This window comes from Brachyhypopomus gauderio, chromosome 6 (assembly GCF_052324685.1).
Source record: "Brachyhypopomus gauderio isolate BG-103 chromosome 6, BGAUD_0.2, whole genome shotgun sequence".
In the NCBI taxonomy this organism is placed as follows: domain Eukaryota; kingdom Metazoa; phylum Chordata; class Actinopteri; order Gymnotiformes; family Hypopomidae; genus Brachyhypopomus; species Brachyhypopomus gauderio.
In genome coordinates, this window is record NC_135216.1 from 4,921,343 (window position 1) to 4,943,615 (window position 22,273).

General features: G+C 45.0%; 1 protein-coding gene across 1 annotated transcript; it reads left to right on the forward strand.

Annotated features, from left to right (window-relative positions):
• The first annotated feature begins 8,588 nt into the window (after positions 1-8,588).
• On the forward strand, positions 8,589-14,636 carry LOC143516176 (CD209 antigen-like protein C). The gene is made up of 6 exons (XM_077007750.1): positions 8,589-8,682; positions 10,097-10,234; positions 10,961-10,996; positions 11,213-11,367; positions 11,646-11,752; positions 12,098-14,636. The coding sequence occupies exons 1-6, from the start codon at positions 8,616-8,618 to the stop codon at positions 12,276-12,278; spliced, it is 684 nt and encodes a 227-aa protein (XP_076863865.1). The 5' UTR covers positions 8,589-8,615; the 3' UTR covers positions 12,279-14,636.
• Positions 14,637-22,273: the final 7,637 nt, after the last annotated feature.

Consider the following 22,273-nt stretch of genomic DNA (forward strand, 5'->3'; position numbering starts at 1 on the left):
CTCAGACAGAGTGCATGATCCTCCAATCGAAATCGCTCCTCAATGCTCTGTACTCAGCTCCCGCCACAGACCCATGTTCTAAATTTGTTTAAATAATCCTAACGGCCGCACAACGCTGCGTGTGACATAATCCCTGAGCCGCGTCAAGGCTGGATTATTTATTATGGATTATACTTTCGCGAGTGACCGTAGCGTGCGACTCCGCACACCTTGCGCGAACCTGCGTGAGCAGCGGAGGCGTTTCTACTTGGCACGTCACATTCTTTGCAGTGGACTCCGAAACGATATGTGGTAGTATAAAGAAACACTCCTCAAAAACAGGGGAAGGAACATTTACCTGACGAATTTTAATGTTGCTTTGTGTTTCAGGTTTGAAAAGTGCTGGAGTTTAGGCTAGTGAGGGCAGCCCTGTTCAGAATGTAGACAGTGTGACTGTCAGTATACAACATGCAACACCCCACCCCACTTTCACCCACCCATTTTCAGCAGCACAAATGAGGCTCACCACAGGGGCACAGACACTGATAAGGTGAAAACACACGGGCTCTTTGAAATGTCCTGTGAGACTTTCCGGTTTGAGGCTTCCATAAGGGTCATGAATGTCATTACTATTGAGACCTCAGAGCTCACCAAAGCATCACAGGCCATAAAAAACCCCGGACTCAAGTTTCAAATGTACATTGTTGAGCTCATCTCAAGTGTCTGAAGCTTCCCTCAAGAGTAATGCATTTGCTTCAGCATTATCAATCGTAAATACACTAACTTTCACTTTCAGATGCGCTTTTGAGGAGGATTTGTTTTTAAAGATAAGTCATCCTTCCACTGACCCAGCACTGTACGCATCTCAAGTGCAGCTGGTGTCAGAAAAGGTCCTGAGGTCCACCCAGGGCAAACTTAAAAAAGGTCTTGTTACAAACCTCCTCATGAGGGCTGATGCAGATATTGCAGCCCAATACAGTACAGAAGAAGTGATCAGTGGTGGAGCCCTTGAGCGTCTGAATGTTCCTGGAAAGTGCTGGACATGTTCCTCTCCATAGAAGCCCTCAGGCAGTCCTCCCAGGAGCTCATCTCCATAGTGGGGAACCAGATGGAGGACAATATTGCTGCTCTGGAATATTTGAAGGCACAAATAAGCTACACGGGGAGCTCAGTGACGTTGATTCTTGACCTTTCCAAAGAGGCACTGCAGTCAGGCATCGTGAGGTTCTTTGTGAAGACAGCTACAGAGAAACTTTTCAAACAATGCCTTGGTTTGATATCCTGCAACTGTAACGCGTTGCCGCCGATCACGGCGGTGACGCGTTGGTTTAAACGTGGTGAGAACCCAAACGCTAACCAGCAATAAAACGGCAAAAAAGACAGCCAACTGAAACCTCCGCCGAAGCGGGAAAAAACGAAAATAAAACTCAAGGGAAACAACAGAAGGATAACACGGAGGAACTCGACGTGTACAGGTAAGTAAACAAACAAAAACACGCGGAAAGAAATACAACGCGTCTAATAAGGGAAAAACAGGAAAACGAAAAACACACGGAGAAACCTCAACGTGTCAGAAGGAGAGGAGAAAAATATACAAAACAAAAGACGAAGCTTTGGTACAAGACCAGCGGCTTCTTACCAGGTTACCTGTCAGACTGTCAACCAGAACACTGGAGGACAACCGACGAAGAACAGAGGGAGAAGACAAAAAAGAAACAAAACCAACCTGAGAACACTCAGGGGGAAAACGAGAGAAAGAGAGCAACGAGATCGTAGTGAGAAGAAGAGAGAACTTGGCTTAGGCTGTGAGAGTGCGTGACTACAGACAACTTCAGCAATGCGTTGCTGAAGTCGCCTGCTTTAAATAGGCAGCCCAACAGGTGTAATCTATCGGGCTCGATTACCCCTGGTACCGGCTCGCGGGCTCCGCCTAGTGGCGGCAGGAGGCACGTGCCTGGGTCCAACCCTGACAGAACCCCCCCCTCTAGGCCCGAGACCCCGCGGGCCCAGGGCAACAGCCCTGTCGCGGTAGAAGGCCGCGATCAGGGAAGGATCCAGGATGCGTGCCCTGGGAACCCAAGACCGCTCCTCAGGACCGTAACCCTCCCAGTCTACCAGAAATTGATCCCGCCCCCGGACCCGACGGACATCCAAAAGACGCCGCACCGTGTAAACAGGACCACCACCAACCATACGCGGCGCAGGAGGAGCCGGGGCGGGAGAAGAACCACACAAGTAAGGCCGGAGATGGGACACGTGAAACACCGGGTGGACACGCATGGACGGAGGGAGAACCAAACGGTAGGTGACCGGGTTGATGCGACGGTCGACTTTGAACGGGCCCAGGAAGCGAGGAGCCAGCTTCTTGGTGCCGCCCCGCACCGGTAAGTTACCCGCCGCCAACCACACCCGCTGACCAGGACGGAAGGACAGCGCAGGGAGACGATGCTTGTCGGCGCTACGGCAATAGGCGGAGGAGGCCTTCAACAGGGCCGAGCGAGCACGCGACCAAGCCTTGCGACAGCGCCGAAACTGAGCCACAGCAGAAGGCACAGCTACGGCCTGCTCGTGATCAGCGAACAGGGGAGGCGCATACCCAAACAAGCATTCAAAGGGCGACATACCCAGAGCGGAATGCCACAGCGTGTTGTGGGCGTACTCGGCCCACAACAGGTGATCGGCCCAGGACGCGGGGTTAGACGACGCCAGGCACCTGAGCGTCTGCTCCAGGTCCTGGTTGACTCGCTCGGTCTGACCGTTAGACTGGGGGTGGAAACCCGATGAGAGGCTGGCGGAGGCACCGAGGAGGGTCAAAAAGGCCTTCCAGAAACTGCTGGCAAACTGAGGTCCTCTGTCGGACACCACGTCCTGAGGAAATCCGTAGTTACGGACTACATGAACCAGTAATAGAGACGCAGTTTCTCGGGCGGAGGGTAGCTTAGGCAGGCCGATGAATTTGCTATACTTAGAGAACCTGTCTACAATCACAAGAATGGTGGTCAGCCCTTTGGAGGATGGAAGACCGGTGATGAAGTCTAGGGAGATATGGGACCATGGTCTGGAGGGAATAGGTAAAGGGCGCAACAGCCCCCTGGGCTTGTTACGAGGGGCCTTACTCCTGGTGCACACCTCGCAGGAAGCCACGAAGTCACGGATCTCCTGATCCATCGCAGGCCACCAAAACCTCCTTTTTATGAGCTCGGCGGTCCGCCTAGCACCGGGGTGCGCCGCATACCGTTCGGTGTGTCCCCATAAGAGGACCTTACGCCGGACGGTCGAGGGCACGTAGAGACAGCCAGGAGGAACACCGCTAGGGCCGGGTTCGTTAGCGAGTTCATCCTGTACAGCTTTCTCAATACCCCACCGGATAGGTGCGACAACGACTCCCGGGGGAAGCACGGTCTCAGGGGGACTGTCGATGAGAGGTGGCTCCCACTGTCGGGACAAAGCGTCAGGCTTGGTGTTTTTAGAGCCAGGACGATACGACAAAGTGAAGTCGAAACGACTGAAAAACAGGGCCCATCTGGCCTGTCTGGCGTTGAGGCGCTTGGCCTGCTGGAGATAGGTCAGATTTTTGTGGTCCGACCAAACCAGGAAAGGATGGCGAGCCCCCTCCAGCCAGTGTCGCCACTCCTCTAGGGCCATCTTAACGGCCAGGAGTTCTTTGTCCCCTACGTCGTACCGTCTCTCCGTAGGGGTGAACCGGTGTGAAAAGTAAGCACAGGGATGCAGCTTAGGAGGAACCCCGACCCGCTGCGAGAGAACAGCCCCAACACCCAGATCAGAAGCGTCAGTCTCAACAACGAAAGGAAGCTCAGGGTCAGGAACCCGCAGTACAGGAGCACTAGTAAAAAGGCCCTTAAGGGTCTCGAATGCTTTCTGGGCTTCTGGAGTCCATGTGAACTTCCCCAGTTTTTTGCTAGTGAGAGCAGAGAGCGGAGCCGCGAGGGAGCCAAAATTTCTAATAAAGCGCCTGTAGAAATTGGCAAACCCCAGGAAGCGTTGGACCAAACGCACGGACGTGGGCACGGGCCATTGAGACACAGCTTTAATCTTGGCGGGTTCCATTGCCAGTTTACCGTTGGCAATGATGAACCCCAAGAAGGCTACTTCGGCGACGTGGAACAGGGACTTCTCTAATTTAACATAGAGGTGATTCTCGAGTAGCAATTGGAGCACGCGGCGTACGTGTTGCTGATGCTCTTGGACGGTACGGCTATATATTAAAATGTCGTCTAGGTAGACGTAGGCGTAGTTATCCAAAGCCTCCCTAAGGACGCCGTTAACAAACCGCTGAAAAGCGGCGGGTGCGTTCATGAGACCAAACGGCATGACTAAGTACTCGTAATGCCCGGAGGGCGTGTTGAAGGCGGTTTTCCACTCGTCGCCCTCCCTGACACGCAACAGGTTGTACGCACTTCTCAGATCTAGCTTAGTGAAGACCGTCGCCCGTTGAAGGGCCTCGAAGGCAGAGGACATGAGAGGCAAGGGGTGGCGGTCTTTGATAGTGATCTTGTTAAGCCCCCTGTAATCGATGCAAGGGCGGAGACCCCCATCTTTTTTCCCCACAAAGAAAAATCCAGCCCCGGCGGGAGAGGTAGAGGGACGAATAGTACCAGCCGCGAGCGCCTCCTGTATGTAGGTCTCCATAGCCTTGCGTTCAGGCAAAGCTAGGGAAAACAAACGCCCCCTAGGGGGAGTAGTACCGGGCAGGAGGTTGATAGCGATATCGCAGGCTCTATGCGGGGGTAGGAAGCCTGCTTTGCGTTTGCTAAAAACGTCTTTGAGGTCGTGGTAGACAGCAGGAACCTTTTCTATGAACGCTATCTTTTCTTGGCTCTCCCCGGTTTTGCTGCGGTGGGGCGCCAAGCACGACTGTTCACAGACCTTACTCCAACGGTTAATGGACAGATTAAGCCAATCTACGTCGGGGTTGTGGCGTTGGAGCCAGGGAAACCCTAGGATCAGCTGTAGTTTGGGTGCAGCGATGACATAGGGGGTGAGTGTTTCGTGGTGGTTCCCTATAGAAATGTTCAGAGGGACGGTTTGGTGGGTTATGTCCCCGGAAGTGAGCAGCCTACCGTCCACAGCGGACACAGAGATGGGCTTTTCTAGAGGAACCAGAGGTATGGAGAGTGAGGCTACGAGAGCGGTGTCTATGAAATTACCAGAGGCCCCTGAGTCAACGAGAGCCAGGACCCGATGTTCCTCAGAACCTCTCCATGACACCACTACATGAGGCATCAATCCACATGCGGGGAAATAAGTGCCATGACCCGTCGGTGCAACCCCGTTCACCGACGGGTCTGCCCTTTTCCCTGTAACTCAGGACACTCTGCGATACGGTGGTTAGCCCTGCCGCAATAAAGACACTTGCCTTCTCGCATGCGGCTTTGTCTTTCCTGACGGGAGAGACGAGTGTGCCCTAATTGCATGGGCTGTTCCGATGACGCGCCCTCTTCGTGTGTGGTCTTACGCACAGGGGATACTGCCTTAACACTGGGCGAAGTGAACAAACGGCGGTGTTGTTTACGGTCCCTCAACCGATTATCTATTCTAATGGTGAGGTCTATAGCGTCGTCCAGACCGCTAGGAGGCTCCCTGAGGGACAGTTCGTCCTTGATCTCTTCGCTCAAGCCTTCTATGTAAACGGCCCCCAGCGCCTCCGAACCCCAATCACTTTCTGCCGCCAGTGTGCGGAAGTCCAGAGAGTATTCCGCCACGGTAGATCTGCCCTGTCGCAAACGTAACATCTTAGAAGCGACCATACCCCCTGAAGCAGGATGAAAAAACGCCTGCCGCATAGCCCGAGAAAACCGTTCGTATGAGGAACAGAGCTCCGGCTGGTTCTCCCATACCGGTGTAGCCCACCGTAACGCTTTCCCCGAGAGTAACGCCATAACATACGCCACTTTAGCACGTTCGGTGGGAAAACGGGACGGTTGTTGTTCAAAGATAAGAGAACACTGTAACAAAAACCCCCTACACTCGTTGGGATCCCCGTTATAACGCGCCGGAGCGGGCAATGCGGGCTCAGCACGAGAGTCAGCAGGCAGCCCAACAGCCCCGGGGGAAACCAGAGGGCTGGGAGCCGCAGCAGGCGGATCAGGCTTTTGGACAGCGAGAGCGATAGCCTGGAGCTGAGTGTGAATGTCCTGCAACGCCTGCTCATGCCTGCCAATAGTCTGCCCTTGTATGGCAAGGGCGTTTCGCATGTCGTCGGCGTCAGGGTTAGCTGGGTCCATAATAGGCTGAAGTTGTTCTGTAACGCGTTGCCGCCGATCACGGCGGTGACGCGTTGGTTTAAACGTGGTGAGAACCCAAACGCTAACCAGCAATAAAACGGCAAAAAAGACAGCCAACTGAAACCTCCGCCGAAGCGGGAAAAAACGAAAATAAAACTCAAGGGAAACAACAGAAGGATAACACGGAGGAACTCGACGTGTACAGGTAAGTAAACAAACAAAAACACGCGGAAAGAAATACAACGCGTCTAATAAGGGAAAAACAGGAAAACGAAAAACACACGGAGAAACCTCAACGTGTCAGAAGGAGAGGAGAAAAATATACAAAACAAAAGACGAAGCTTTGGTACAAGACCAGCGGCTTCTTACCAGGTTACCTGTCAGACTGTCAACCAGAACACTGGAGGACAACCGACGAAGAACAGAGGGAGAAGACAAAAAAGAAACAAAACCAACCTGAGAACACTCAGGGGGAAAACGAGAGAAAGAGAGCAACGAGATCGTAGTGAGAAGAAGAGAGAACTTGGCTTAGGCTGTGAGAGTGCGTGACTACAGACAACTTCAGCAATGCGTTGCTGAAGTCGCCTGCTTTAAATAGGCAGCCCAACAGGTGTAATCTATCGGGCTCGATTACCCCTGGTACCGGCTCGCGGGCTCCGCCTAGTGGCGGCAGGAGGCACGTGCCTGGGTCCAACCCTGACAGCAACAAGCCTAACGCTGATTTCTCTTTGAGCCCCGTTCTTCTGGGAGCGCCTCTGTGATGGAGACTGACTTGGAAGAGCTGCAGTCAGTACAGCGATGCTGCCCTGAGCTGTCAGCTATGATTGGCCACATTGTGATGAGTGATCTCGCTGGCATCACCGCTTCTCAGACAGAGCAGGACCACACAAGCTCTGATCTGCAAGGTGCTGCACAGACAGTGGACGTGGGGCTGGAGAAGAAACCTTCTCTTAAACCTTTATTTCATTACACACAACATCATTGTTCTTCTGCACAACTTTCCCCTTTTGCAGGTCTCCAGTCTTCCAGTGCACAATCGTCCTCTGATACATCCATCCCTAAGCTCAGGAGGAAGTCATTCTCTACCAGACTTACAGCAGCTTTCTCCATGATCTGCAGAAAATTAGGGAAAACATCATCTTAGGTGATTTTTAGAAAATGTGTTATTCAATAAAAATTATTCTAATAATGAACAGACTGCTTTTTTGTGACACCAAGTGCATCACAAGACATTATGATACAAAGAATAAACAAAATAAACCAGAATATGGTCACAAACCCCAGCAACAGGCTGTATAACAGGCTGTGTGTCAGCGAATGTGTTGGACAGCTTTAAAGAAATCAGCTCTTGGCTTTAAAATATGCTAGCTAATGGTAAAAATAAAGATTGATATAGAATGCAGAGTTTTTAACAACCATTGGACTTAAAACAAGTGTCTGTGTCCAAGGGCGACAGTGGCAAGGAAAAACTCCCTAAGAGCATGAGGAAGAAACCTTGAGAGGAACCAAGACTCAGGGGGGAACCCATCCTCCCCTGGCCGACGCTGGTCACCATGACAACAATTTAAAAAGAGGAAAACAGATAAGATGTGAGGGATAAATAAAGCCCATCTTGGTGTGTATTTATATACATGAGTTCTTTATTAAATTCCTGTTCAGACCCAAACGTCTTGATGGTTGGTAATGTTAGGCATAGCAGAGGAGAATTCGGGGGGGTGAGAGGGCCCAGGGTAGTGGCTTTATCCTTCATCTACACTGGTTAGTCAGGACAATGGGTTGATCTTCCATCATATCTAGTTAGGCAGGAGGTGGCTGGCCCAAGGATGGATCTCTGGAAAGGCTAATCTCTCCTCCTCTCAGTGTTCCTCGGGTAGGCGGGCATCCATGTGGAGAAGATAAAACAGGGAAAATTAGCTCTGTATGAGTTCATATATGGGACAGATGAAATTATAAACATTTCTGGAGTGTGGCAGCAACTCCGGCATTAAATTAAATTATTACAGCCTAACTGAAAAGGCAGAACCAGAAGGTAACAGAGCATTCTGAGACAAAAAGCTATAATGACTATCCAATATGAAAGTAGTAATATCCAACACGTAAAAGCCAACAACAAGCAAAAAAGTTCATCAGGTTCAACGATACAAAGTATTATTGCAAGACTTTACAAAAGAACTGGACAGATACATTGGATAATATAAGCAGGGTGATTGCTGAATAGAGGATGTGTGCATTATCAGAAGGTGTACATGAGTTGTAAAGAGTGAATAATAATGTTGTATGTGCCATAACATGGGTTATGTCGTTACACTTCCTGTCTGTGTGAGTATAAATAACTGTGTGACATTTCCTGATGGCAGAGTTTAAAGCTGCAGTGTGCATGGAAGGTTAAAAATGGAAAGTATCTATGAAAATTCTAATATTGAACCCTCCAAAAGGCTCTCAAATGAAATATCAGCAGGTAATGGTTTAATTTTCTAGAATGGGCAGATAACTAATGTACTAATCCCTTTCAATTTAACTGAGATATCACATTCTTTCATTCAGTTACATGACCAAGCTCTGAAAATAATGTGTGTGGGCAGGTGCAGCATGTGTGTGTGATTGAACTGTATGAACCCTGCTCCTGTGCAAACTAATTTAACTACCATTACAAAATGCCTCAGAATTGTCAAGTAGGTTAATGTCCAGTGGCGTGCACAGACATTTTGGGGGGCAAGTGCTCGGGGGGGTGGGGGGGGGGGGGGGGGGTGTAGAGGGCACAGTGGAGGGTAAACAGAAGTTAACTGAAGGACTTAACAATGACTGTATATAGTTAATATTGAATATGGATTTTATCAGTTGGCGGTGTGACCTTTTCCATTGAAAACTCACATTTAGAGAATGTTACAAATAAAAGTCAAATTTCATTCAACATGCGCTTGTAATTTTTTTTATAATGAAGTGTTCCACATGGAACATTAACTATATACAGTCATTGTTAAGTCCTTCAGTTAACTTCTGTTTACCCTCCAGTCTGCAGGCCTTGTTGCATATATTTTGCAATTAGTAAATCAATATAGGCCTACAATTAAGACAGTAAAAAGACCAAAAAGTAGGAGAAGGAGTTATAGGCTACTGAGTGTTGTCATTACATGAATGCAGATGGGCATTTTTCACAGGTAATGGGGACTTCCTGTTTCTTCTTTCACAAACGAATGTGTTAATTTATGTTGCCTAACAAAATCTATACAATAGAAAACGTTCAGCTTAACACATAGATTTGCAAACTCTACCTTAATTATTTGTATGTGGTCGTCCTCACGTTATCTATCATTGATTTGGGCTAGAGCGACTAGTTTATCAGGTGACCAGTCGGTTAAAAATGTTTAGTAGTTTGGTGCTGTATGAGACATTTTACTGTACAAGAAAATTTACGTTGTTCTTAGAGGGCAAACGGTACGATTTGACTTGATGTGTATGTAACCTGGCTGGTGGGGACGGGAGAAGAAGTCTATCTGTGACCGTGTGTGCTGTGCTGAAGACGCTTCCTTCCACTCGCTGAACTGAACTGCTGCTGCAGCGCATCTGGTGGTAGAGGAAGAGAGAGGTCGGGTGTGTGCGAGGTGGGGGCTCATTTCAGGGCATTGTTTTTAACTGCTCAGGTTTTCAAAAGATCATTTCAAACCGACCTCAGTAAAATGATAATAATAATAATAAATCAAAAGGTTTCAAAGTTTCAAAAGGGCACTTTCGTTGATAAAGGGCAGAGTTGGTGGTGCTTTAGCACCACCTGAGGTCTATGTGTGCACGCCACTGTTGATGTCTATATTCAAATGTGCAACATCATATGAAAAGTTCAAAGTTTTTTTAAATAACCAAGGGATTACTCACAGATGCCTCTGAGCACACTGTCCAGCCAGTCCGGGAGAGGAGACCTCCGTCCTCCAACAGAACCCTAAAGGTCCTCGTGATTGCCCTGTCTGTCCTGCTCCTTTGTGCATTAGGGGCAGTCTGCACTTTAGGCAGCCTGTGTGAGTACCACTCAGCACCATTCTCTTATTCTCTTATGCAGCACACACACACACACACACACACACACACACACACACACATACAGTGACATGCAAAGACATTTTGGGGGGCAAGTGCTCAGGGGGGGAAAGGGCCACTTTTTAGCGCATACCGGACCCCTCCTTGTGGGCTTGTCGCTACGTTGTCTGCGTGTCGTTATGTCCATGTTTGTAGTTCCGTGGGTGTGGGTCGTCTGTGAGCGTGTTCGTAGTCTCACCTGTGCTTTGTCTCGTGATCACGAGGGTATGTGTTAATCACCTATTTAATGTGCGTTCGCGCAATGTCTTGTGCTCGTCTTTGTCTTGAGTTCGTGCCTGCGTGTCTGTGTATGTGTGCTCACATTACAGTGTTGAACTGCACTAGAGTCCAAATAAACGTTCTATGTTTCACTGCAACGTTGATCGTCGTGCCTCCTCCTTCGATCGTTACAGAGTGAAACACTTCATTATAAAAAAAATTACACGCATATGTGGAATGAAATTTGACTTTTATTTGTAACATTCTCTAAACGTGAGTTTTAAAACATCCGGAGTCCAAAATTTTTTCCAAAAAGTTTCTCGCTGGAAACTTTGTGTACTTTAGTACAATTTTCTCTCTCTCTCTCTCTCTCTCTAAAACAACATACCATAAACTCTGTAAACATTTGACTTGAACATGATTTTAATCTGCATGATCTGCTTCAACAGATTTCAGTAAAATGCTGTACTTCCACAATACTTCTGGTAAGACCTTGGAAAAATCTCCTCCTGCTCTTACTACCTTATATCAATTTTTTTCCCATTCAATTTCAATTTCCATTTTAGTTCATTTACATTAAACATTATAATAATAATAATATTAATAATACAGAATCCAATTCACTTATATAATATATAATATATATTATATATTAAAGTCATACTTTGCACATATTTATGATTATCTGTTTTTGATTCTAGGATGTCATCAATGTGGACTTTGTGAAGAAGGGTGGATGGCTTTTGGTCTGAAGTGTTACAACTTCTCAGCTGCAAAACTGAACTGGACACAGAGTCAAGATCACTGTGGTGACCAAGGAGGACATTTGGTTATAATAACCAGCCAAGCTGAGCAGGTGATGTGGTACACAAAATTCAAAAGTTTCTATTGAAGTTACAAAAATGAAAGAAACCGAACCTGAAGTTTTAATTTAATCAGCCATAATACAATTTCCATTTTTTGGGCCTGTAATTCTATGAACTTCTACCCATTTATACTGTGAAACATAAATCATATAAATATCAAATATTTTATTCCATTAATTTTTACCATAGTTCTTATATCTCTACCAATGCCATGGATAAGGTTGCAGGTTTAAGCTAAATCCAAGTAATTGTTTTTTTTATACATTAGGGTTTTGTATCTTCACGTGTTAATGAAACTCACTGGATTGGGCTGAATGATTTGGAGACTGAGGGAAAGTGGATGTGGGTAAACGGCAAACCCCTGAATCATGTCACGTAAGTTCTTGAAGTCCATGAAGGTGGACCATTGCTTCACATCACATTTAATCTTATGTGAGGTATGTTTCACGTGAGGTAAAATAATGCTCCCTTACAAAATATTACATTTGATAGGTCTAAAGAGAACAAGAAAAAAGCAATATATATGCATACTCACATAAAATACATAAAATACATTTGTTTGGGCTTGTTCTTTAAATTATATATATATATATATGTGTGTGTGTGTGTGTGTGTGTGTGTGTGTGTGTGTGTGTGTTATATATATATATATATATATATATATATATATATATATATATATATATATATATATATATATATATATATATGTCCATGAAGGTTCTGGTATATGAGACCAAACGTTCCAGGTGAACCTGATAACTGGAAATTTGAGGACCCCTCTGGAGAGAACTGTGCCAGTCTGGGAAATGAGGGAGGTAATACAAGTAGATGGTTTGATTCTTCTTGCCGTAAACTTAAAAAATTTATCTGTGAAAGTAGAATGCTTCTCCTTATATAGCATTGTTGTACATAAGCATTCATGCAAAGAAATAAACATGTCATCAAAAACTTTTAGGAGAGGTTGTCAATATCAAGGGTGTTCTGCTGTCTTATTTCTCAGGAGATGTTTTTGCATATACTTTTTGCTTTACATTTATCTACAAGAGATTGTACATCATCGCAAATGTAGCTGTTATTGTTTTATAATTGTACAGCAGTTTCTAACATTCAACTTCTTGACAGATAAATGTGATCTCAAACCAGGTCAATGATTATCTCATTAAAATTTTTTATGAAATATTTGGTTCTTGCTTTTTTAAATATACAGTGTAGGGTGCAGTGAATAACAATTTGTGTTCACTTATTTGTGTGAGAGCTATTAATATTTCATGACTTTTTGCTACACCTATCAGTGATGCATACACTCACCGGCCACTTTATCAGGTACACCTTGCTAGTACCATGATGGACCCCCTTTTGTCTTCAGAACTGACTTAATTCTTCGTGGTATAGATTCAACAAGGTACCGACATGAGAGCATCACGCAGTTGCTGCAGATTTGTGGGCTGCACATCCATGATGTGAATTTGTTCTACCACATCCCCAAGGTGCTCTATTGGATTGAGATTTGGTGACTGTGGAGGCCATTTGAGTACAGTGAACTCATTGTCATGTTCAAGAAACCAGTTTGAAATGATTCGCGCTTTATGACATGGCATATTATCCTGCTGGAAGTAGCCATCAGAAGATGGGTACATTATGGTCATAAAGGGATGGACATGGTCAGCAATAATACTCGGTAGGCTGCGGCATTGACACAATGCTCAATTGGTACTAATCTGCCCTGCCTGAACCGTTGATACAAGGCAGGATGGATCCATGCTTTCATGTTGTTAACACCAAATTCTGACCCTACCATACAAATGTTACAGCAGAAATCGAGATTCATCAGACCAGGGAACTTTTTCCAATCTTGTATTGTCCAATTATGGCTAGCTTGTACGAATTGTAGCCTCAGTTTCCTGTTCTTAGCAGACAGAAGTGAGGTGCTCTGTGTAGTCTTCTGCTGCTATAGCCCTGTTCAGAGATGCTATTCTGCATTCTTCAGTTGTAACGACTGGTTATTTAAGTTACTGTTGCCGTTCTATCAGTTCGAACCAGTCTGGCCATTCTACTCTGACCTCTGGCATCAACAAGGCATTTGCACCCACAGAACAGAAATTCTCTGTAGACCCTAGAGACGGTTGTGCGTGAAAATCCCAGTAGATCAGCAGTTTCTGAAATATTCAGACCAGGCCATCTGGCACCAACAACCATGCCATGTTCAAAGTCAATTAAATCACCTTTCGTCCCCATTCTGGTACTTGGTTTGAACTGCAGCAGATTGGCCATGTCTACATGCTTAAATGCATTGGGTTGCTGCCATGTGATTGGCTGATTTGACATTTGCATTAATGAGCAGTTGGATAGGTGTACCTAATAAAGTAGCTGGTAAATGCAAGTGTTCAGAAAACTTTGCAAATCAGCCAGAAAAATGATTTGGTTTGTTAACTTTTATGTTGATAATATCAAGCTGTTTGGCCAGCAGCAACCAGATATTCATTTCATGTGTAGAATACAGGGTGGAAGTTACATGTTTAACACGCAGTTCAGGCTAACTACATTAGCAAATGAATGAACTGTATTATTGTCCTGCTGTCAAGAGAGAGAGAAAAGCAATGAGCATAATTCTGCATCTTTTGCATGATTATGTCATAGGTGATTCTGAAGGAAGGGGTCTAAATTAGTTATCAGTTCCCTTGACCCACTTCATGTGATTAGGGGTCAAAGTGAATGAACTTTGTAGAAGAATTAAAATTTCTGTAAATTTTTGGCATGCATTTTTTGTGCCATGTTGAATGTTTCTGTCTGTTGAATAAAATTGTTGTGGGTTTAGGTGTTCATCTGAGTTTGAACGTAGTCAAGATTCTTATTATAATAACATTTCCCAAAATACCAAAACCTTTCACCAATGTCAGTGTCTCATTTACATGTAAGTAGGTTCCAGAGGAGCCACTTTCCAACAGGCAAGGTTTGGGCCCTAGACCAGGGTGCTGAGCCCCAGGGGCTGACTTACTTTAAACTACAGCAGTTGCAATGTACAATGACAACATGAGATCTGAATTCCCTAAAGGGGACACATGAATTTTTGGACATAATCTAGACTACTGGTAGTTGTGAACACATGATCCCAAAACACATGATCCAAGGTGACAGTAAAGGTCGTGGTCAACGTCACAGTCTGGCAACCCGTAAAGTGAGGAGCAAAGTACAAAGTGCATGTATAAATTATTTGCAAACAGTAAGTAGGCCCAACTGTATAAAATTATATTTGTTTTCTTTTATGCTTTGTATTATTTATTCTGTAAAGCACTTTGAGTTGCATGTATGTATGAAAGGTGCAATACAAATAAAGATGATCATTATATTATTAATATGTTAGATTCTGTAGTCATTGACTACCATCCAAACCACATTTATTCTAAGGACCTACCAACTTCCCTTCCAGTTCACTTCTGTTAAATTGAAACCATGCAAGAAATCTATACACCAATTCCTCTTAGTTCTGATCTTTTTAAAACTTCATCCTATAGACTAACTTGTTTTATATGTTTACTCTATGCCTCAAGAATGGCCTATATTCACTGGATTGGGTTGAAATTTGTAGTGAACAGTAATGAACCAATGTTTTATTTATGTACATATTTATGCACTGTTAATGTTTTACATTTATATATATATATATATATATATATATATATATATATATATATATATATATATATATATATATATATATATATATATATATACAGTTAAGGTCAAACTTTTAACTATTCCCCTAAAATACTGGCAATTCTTTGCAATATACATAAAATTTCATATAGTAAATTATTAATCCATGATATAGGCCTATTTTGGTCCACTTTGGAATGTAAAATAAATATTAAATATTTCTTTATGAAACAAATTGGTGAAAACTGAGATGGTCAAAATTATTAGCCCCCATGTGATTTTGTGTTTTCAAAGCCAATTAACTGGGTTTCAAACCACACCTGAGCAATCAATTAGCACTGAACCTTATTTAAGTGACTCCAAGAAGCAGAGTTAGTATTACTTGACTGCTTGAATGAAAGGGATACTCTAGGGTTGCTCTATAATTGTTATAGGAAGCAATATCATCATGCCAAAAAGAAGAGAAATCAGTCTGGACCTCAGACAGAAGATAGTGAACTTTCATTTTCAGGGGGAAGGATATACTGCCATTTCCAAGCGTTTCTTGGTTTCTAGAACAGCTGTGCGTTGCATCATCGCAAAGCACAAAGAAACAAAGCCTGTTAAAAATAAACATGGCTGTGGTCAAAAACGTAAGATTTCTAATACTTTGCAGCAAAAAATAATCAGAGATGTCAACAAGAATCCCTGGACCTCTGCAAAGATGATTGTTGCTGAACTTGCTTCTTCTGGACTTGATGTTTCACGCAAGACTGTTGTGAGGGCTCTTCATCGTGGTGGACTTCGTGGTCATCGTCCAAGAAAAACCCCATTGCTCTCACAGCGGCACATCAAAGCCAGACTGAACTTTGCCAGAGACAATCTGAAACATAAGGGTGAGTTTTGGAAGTCTGTCCTTTGGTCTGATGAAACCAAACTTGAGCTGTTTGGGCATATGGATGCTGCTTTTGTTTGGCGTAGGAAGGGCGAGGCCTTCAACCCTAAAAATACTGTCCCCACAGTGAAACATGCTGGTGGAAGCATAATGCTGTGGGGCTGTTTTGTTGCTTCAGGGACAGGAAACCTTGTTCGGGTGCATGGGACAATGAAAAAAGGATTATGTGGAAATTTTGAAGAACAACATCAGGTCATCTGCTGCCAGTCTAGGGTTAGGTCGTCGCTAGGTCTTCCAACAAGACAATGACCCAAAGCACACATCGAAGTTGGTCAAAACCTTTTTGAAAGACAACAAAATCAACGTTCTGGAGTGGCCCTCTCAGAGCCCTGATCTCAATCCTATTGAGAATCTGTGGAGGGAGCTCAAGGTTTGGGTCCATGCTCGGAGACCAAGCAATTTGCATGATCTTGAACAAATTGCCAAGGAAGAATGGGCTAAAATCCCTCAGGAGACATGTGCCAACTTGGTTAGAAATTACCAGAAAAGATTGTTGTCAGTTTTGAATCACAAAGGCTACACTATTGACTATTAGTTGTCAGAGGGCTAATAATTTTGACCACTGCATTTTTTGCTTTTTTCTTGTTTCAGTGAAGCAAACCAATAAAAATGTTTATTTGACTTTATGCAGATGTTGTCTTTGTTCTTGTGGACACACAGAAACTATAAAGACTCAATGTTATGGCCCATGTCATTGGAAGGATAAGGGTTTTATATGATTTCATAAGGGGGCTAAGAATTTTGACTTTAACTGTTTATATATATATATATATATATATATATATATATATATATATATACCAGTAGCGAACCATGACCATTAAACTTGGGCCCGCTCACAGGCTTCCACTTAACTTAAGTTTAGTTTTTTCTGGTACGTTCCTGTTCCCTCGTTTGTATTCCTGTGTTCTAGTTACCTGGTTTCTTCCCTGCTTTCTGTTGTAAATCCTGTTCTCAGCTATTTATCCTGAGCATGGCTTAGTAGTTTTATGTTCTAGTGTGTTTCTGATGTTCTCTGATGTTCTCTGTGGGGAACCGTCAGGGCCCTCTACGCCCTATCAGAGGGCCTAAAATATTCTTAAAACATAAATATATATAATACAATTTATCCAATTTTTTTAATCTACTTACAGTTTGACAATCGACGTCTAAACAATTACAAAAATATAAGCAAATAAATTATTCAACTGTGTCTATTCAATCTGTGTTGGACCGTGAGGGGTTAAACAGGGTACAACTCCAAGAGATTATGCTTAGTAAAGGACAGCAGGTAAAAGACACAACCTGAGACCAATACGTGGCGCCGAAGTGTAGGTGACGGCATGGTTATAACGCCGCTCCCATAGAATCCCCGCGAGGGAAACCGGCGGCGTGACAAGCGATGGCAGGGGAGGGGCCTGACGTCATTGGCCTGACAGTAAAACCCCCCCGAGGCGACCCGAACGTCCTTCCTAGGATGACCAGGGCACCGTCGACTACCCAGAGCTGGGGTAGGAGAGGTGAACGGAACGTATAAGTCTCTGACAGGCGTGGCAGAGCTGGTAGAGGCCTGGAGTTCCACACCCTCCTCAGGGTCAGTCCGCACGGACATAGTACGGGATGTGGCCTTGGCGGGGTGTAACATGGGCTGAAAGGAGGGGCCAGACAGCGAGTGTGTAACTGGTAGTACACATCAATGTTCTTCTTGAGTATTTTATATAGACCAGTATACTTAGCTTTGAACTTGTGGGAGGAGTCCCCGGAATGCAGGTCTCTCGTCGAGAGCCACACACGAGTAGACGATTCTTATACTGTCTGAGAATTATAGAGATGTGGCAGTGCATCTGGGTCCACACCTCCTCACAGCACTGCATCCATGTGTCCACTGTTGGCACATCAGTCTCTGCTGCAGTTTGAGTCATTAACGGTACTTGGTAACCAAATCAAGAACTTAGGCCAGTCAGTGGGGTTCTTGCAACAGGATATTCTCAGGAACTGCCCCAACTCCTGGTTTGTGCACTGACATTGACCATTAGACTGAGGGTGGTAACCATAGACTAATGGCAATGCTCAGGTGTCTACAAAAAGCCCTCCAGACTGCCAAGATAAACTGAAAACCCCTGTCGAAAACTGCCCTCCAGGATACTGTACAGCAGGGTCTCTGCAGTCTGAAGGGCAGTCGGTAAAGCAGGGACGGGAAGAAACCTAAGTCCCCTAAATAAATGGTCCACTGCAGTCAGGATGGTAGTGTAACCCTCAGCCTTGGGCAGATCTGTAACAAAGTGGCTATATGGGACCAAGGGCATTCTGGAACAGGCAAATGCACGAGCTTGTCCGTAGGCCATCTACGCAGGGCCTTATGTTGGCCACACGAGCTACAGGAGGCTAGAACGCTGTCGATGTCCTGGGGCATGTTTTCCCACCAGTACCCCCCGTGAAGCAGGTCAAGGATCCTCCTCTCCCCTTGATGACTGGACATAGGTGAGGTGTGAACCAGGGAAATCAGTTCCTCCCTGAGTTTGTGAGGTACGTATCTCCAATTAGGAGGGCAGGCTCGCGGATTCTCCAGATCCACATTGGCACAGTCAATCTGGTCATCGAGGTCCCATGAAGTGGCCTGGATGGAACACTGGAGGGGTCTATATCCTTCTGATACATATGTGAAAAGGCATCAGCCTTAGTATTACGGGTGCCTGGGCGGTACTAAAGTTAAATCTGCTAAAGAACAGGAACCAGTGAGCCTGACATGGGTTTAAACACTTAGCCTGATGTAAGTACTCCAAGTTTCTGTGATCAGTGTACCCCCACTCTCCTGCCAGCTTGACAGCCAGGAGCTCCCCATCTCCCACTCCATAGTTCCTCTCAGCTGGGATAAGCTTCAGTGAGAAGAAGGTGATGTGGTGCAGTGTCTGGCCCTCACCATGGCTTTGAGACTGTACCGACCCCACTCCTATATCAGAGGCATCCACTTCCACAGTGAAGGGTCACTGGAGGTCAGGATGTTTTAAAATCGCTATCAGTTTGTAGAGCTCAATAATATTCCACCCAAACGTACAATAGTTAAATATGGGGTCCCGCAAGGCTCCATCTTAGGACCACTATTATTTACATTATATATGCTACCATTGGGCACAGTTATAAACAACATGGTGTCAATTTTCACTGCTATGCAGATGACACTCAACTTTACATATCAGCCAAACCCGATGACAAACTCAGTTTAGGAAAAATTGAGGCCTGTGTAAGAGATATTAAATGCTGGATGTCTCTAAACTTCCTCCAACTAAAGAGGACAAAACAGAAGTTCTCCTTGTGGGCCCTAAGGCCGCAAGACAAAAAATTCCAAATTTAATGCTTAATCTTGCAGACTATCCCATTACACCTGGCACAGTAGCCAAAAACCTAGGCGTCATACTCGACTCCGACCTATCATTTGATAAATACATAGATAATACTACTAGGATAGCAGTTCTACATCTCCGCAACATTGCCAAATTAAGAAATGCATTATCACAGGATGATGCAGAAAAATTGGTGCACGCCTTTGTTAGCTCTAGATTAGACTACTGCAATTCACTACTGTCAGGATGTTCAAATAGGAATCTAAATAAACTTCAAATAGTTCAAAATGCCGCAGCCAGAGTTCTGACCAGAACTAGAAAATTTCAGCATATAGGACCAGTCCTATCAGCCCTGCATTGGCTCCCAGTTAAATTTCGTATTGATTTTAAAATTCTATTATTAACATATAAAGCACTACACGGGCTTGCTCCTGAATACCTCCAGGAACTTATTTCCTACTATGAACCCCCACGTCAACTAAGATCACAGGGTGCTGGTCTTTTATTACTTCCACAAATTAATAAGGTAACAGCAGGGGGAAGAGCCTTTTCTTATAAGGTCCCCCAGCTTTGGAACAACCTTCCAAAATGCGTACGGGACTCTGACACAGTCACAATCTTTAAGTCTAGGTTGAAAACCCACCTATTTGGTTTAGCGTTTGATAATTAACATCCCCCCCTTAGATAAAGGTACAGATCCAGGGGTTCATAGACAAAGGGTTTTATGGTTGACTGGGGTGCAGGTGCTGTCGTCCTGTCACTGCTCGTGGTCACTCAAGTTTGTTGACAGTGCAGTGGATGGATGCCATTGTCTCAGAATGCCCCCAAGCCTATGTTACCTTCTGGTTCTGCCTTTTTAGCTAGGCTGTAATAGTTTAACTTAATGCCGGAGTTGCTGCTACACTCCAGAAATGTGTTTAATTTCATCTGTCCTGTATATGTCCTCATACATAATTTTCCCTGTTTTATTTTCTCCACATGGCTGCCGCCTGCTCGAGGAAAAATGAGATGAGGAGAGACAAGCGATTTATCCAGTGCCAGCCACCTACTGCCTGACCGGATAAGCCTACACCATGATGGACAATACTACATCTTTTCCTTTTCTTTATTTCTTTCTGTCTAAATTGTTGTTGTTGTCATGGTGACCGGTGTCAGCCAGAGGAGGATGGGTTCCCCCCCCTGAGTCTTGGTTCCTCTCAAGGTTTCTTCCTCATGCAAAAAACTAGGGAGTTTTTCCTTGCCACTGTCGCCCTTGGCTTGCTCACTGGGGGCTAGGACTCGGCACTTGTAAAGCTGCTTTGTGACAACAACTGTTGTAAAAAGCGCTATATAAATAAAATTTGATTGATTGATTGATTGAAAATGGTAGTCATGGTGAAAGCTCGCTTGAAGGCTTGGAAAGCCGCCTCAGCTGGAGCGTGGGATTTTTCTGAAGTAGGGTGGTGATGAGGGCCAATAACGAACTGAAGTCCCTTATAAACCGCCGATAAAATTTCACGAACCCCAACAACCACTAAATCTCCTTAACGGTTATGGGGCTAGGCCAATCAAGAACGGCCTGTACCTTGGCCTGATCCATGATTACCCTCTCAGGACTGATTACTGTTATGCAGCCCCGGTTCTGGACTGCTTTGCTTGGGGAGGCAGTAAAGCATCATGAGGGGGCATGTTGATAGTCATGTTTTTGAAGCCAGAAAGTACATAAAATAAGGAAAATGTTCCTATCTACTGCACTTTAATGGTAAAAAATCTGGTAAAGTATTGAAGTTTTTATTGATGTTATGAAACGTACTGGTACAATGCAGTATTTGTGCACAGTATAACAATACTGGCTGTGATGGCGAGGAATCGTTTAAACTATGAGCTGCGACGGCTTGCGCGGGGGAAAGAGCACAGTCAGCTAAAGCTAGGTTTATAATTTTATATTTAAAGCCTGGTTTATACATGACGCGTCGTGAGCGGCACGAGGGTCCGCGCGGCGAAAATGACGTAATCGCTGTGGCTCCACCCATGCGCGAGTGCCTCACGGGCTGTCGATATGCGAGGTCGTGCACCTCTCGAATTTTGTAACTTCGCGCGCGTCGCGCCTCAGCGCAATGAGCCAAGTCATGTTTGCAGGGTTCATACACATTTACAAGGTGGAATTAAAGCTCTTGTACATCACTTTCAAGGTCCATTTCAATATTTCCCAGCACGTTAAACTTAATTACGTTAGGGTTTAGGCATTGCACTTGGGGGGGCAAAGACAATTTGGGGGGGGGGGGGGGGGGGGGGGGGGGCAATGCCCCCCTCAGCCCCCCCCTAGTGCCGGCCCTGCTGTTATGACCGCTTTTACTAGGTGTCGTTTTGTCCTTGCATGTGTTGTGTTTTGTAGGAAAGGTGTGTCCCAAACCATGAACACTCTGTTCCTGCGCTCTGTTGGACTGATTATAAAGGGACTCAACCCAACCAGAAGGAGAGAGAAAGTTTCTCCACTTTTGAATGCAGATTTTCATGTGTGGTTGTTTGATATGAGTGTTTGTTTGCATTAAGATAGAGACTCCTCTGCTTTGGTAAATCCCAGGTACTTCTGTTACCTATTGAAAATCAATGGTATTGTATATTTTGTAAACAGTGGATATGGGTAAATGAGGAAGTAGGGAGTTTGATGCCATTTTTAGGGAAGAGTTGTTTCCTTGTCATTGTCTTTCTTTGTGCTTGTCTCTCATTGTTAAAATATTCCAATTTCTTTTTGAGGACCAATTTATTTACTGTTTTGGCCTTGTCTGCTCCCAATTATCCTCACCCCCTTTGAGTAGCTTCAAAATAAATTCCTGAGGGGCGTGATGTCACTGGTCTGACAGTGCTGCACTATAAATATACCTATAGATCCAATAGAACTACCATTGGAGCTGGTAATTTCCTTGAAACTCGATGTGTATAAAAAATACCCCCACACAGATGCCGCATGTACAACACACCAGCAGGTGGCGATATGCATTATAC

Bases quoted from the DNA above. Each gene is read 5' to 3' on its own strand.
- LOC143516176 (XM_077007750.1), top strand. From the start codon at position 8,616: ATGGAAAGTATCTATGAAAATTCTAATATTGAACCCTCCAAAAGGCTC. The intron at 11,368-11,645 runs GTGATGTGGTAC...TTTATACATTAG, and splicing joins TAACCAGCCAAGCTGAGCAG to GGTTTTGTATCTTCACGTGT. The intron at 11,753-12,097 runs GTAAGTTCTTGA...ATGTCCATGAAG, and splicing joins AAACCCCTGAATCATGTCAC to GTTCTGGTATATGAGACCAA.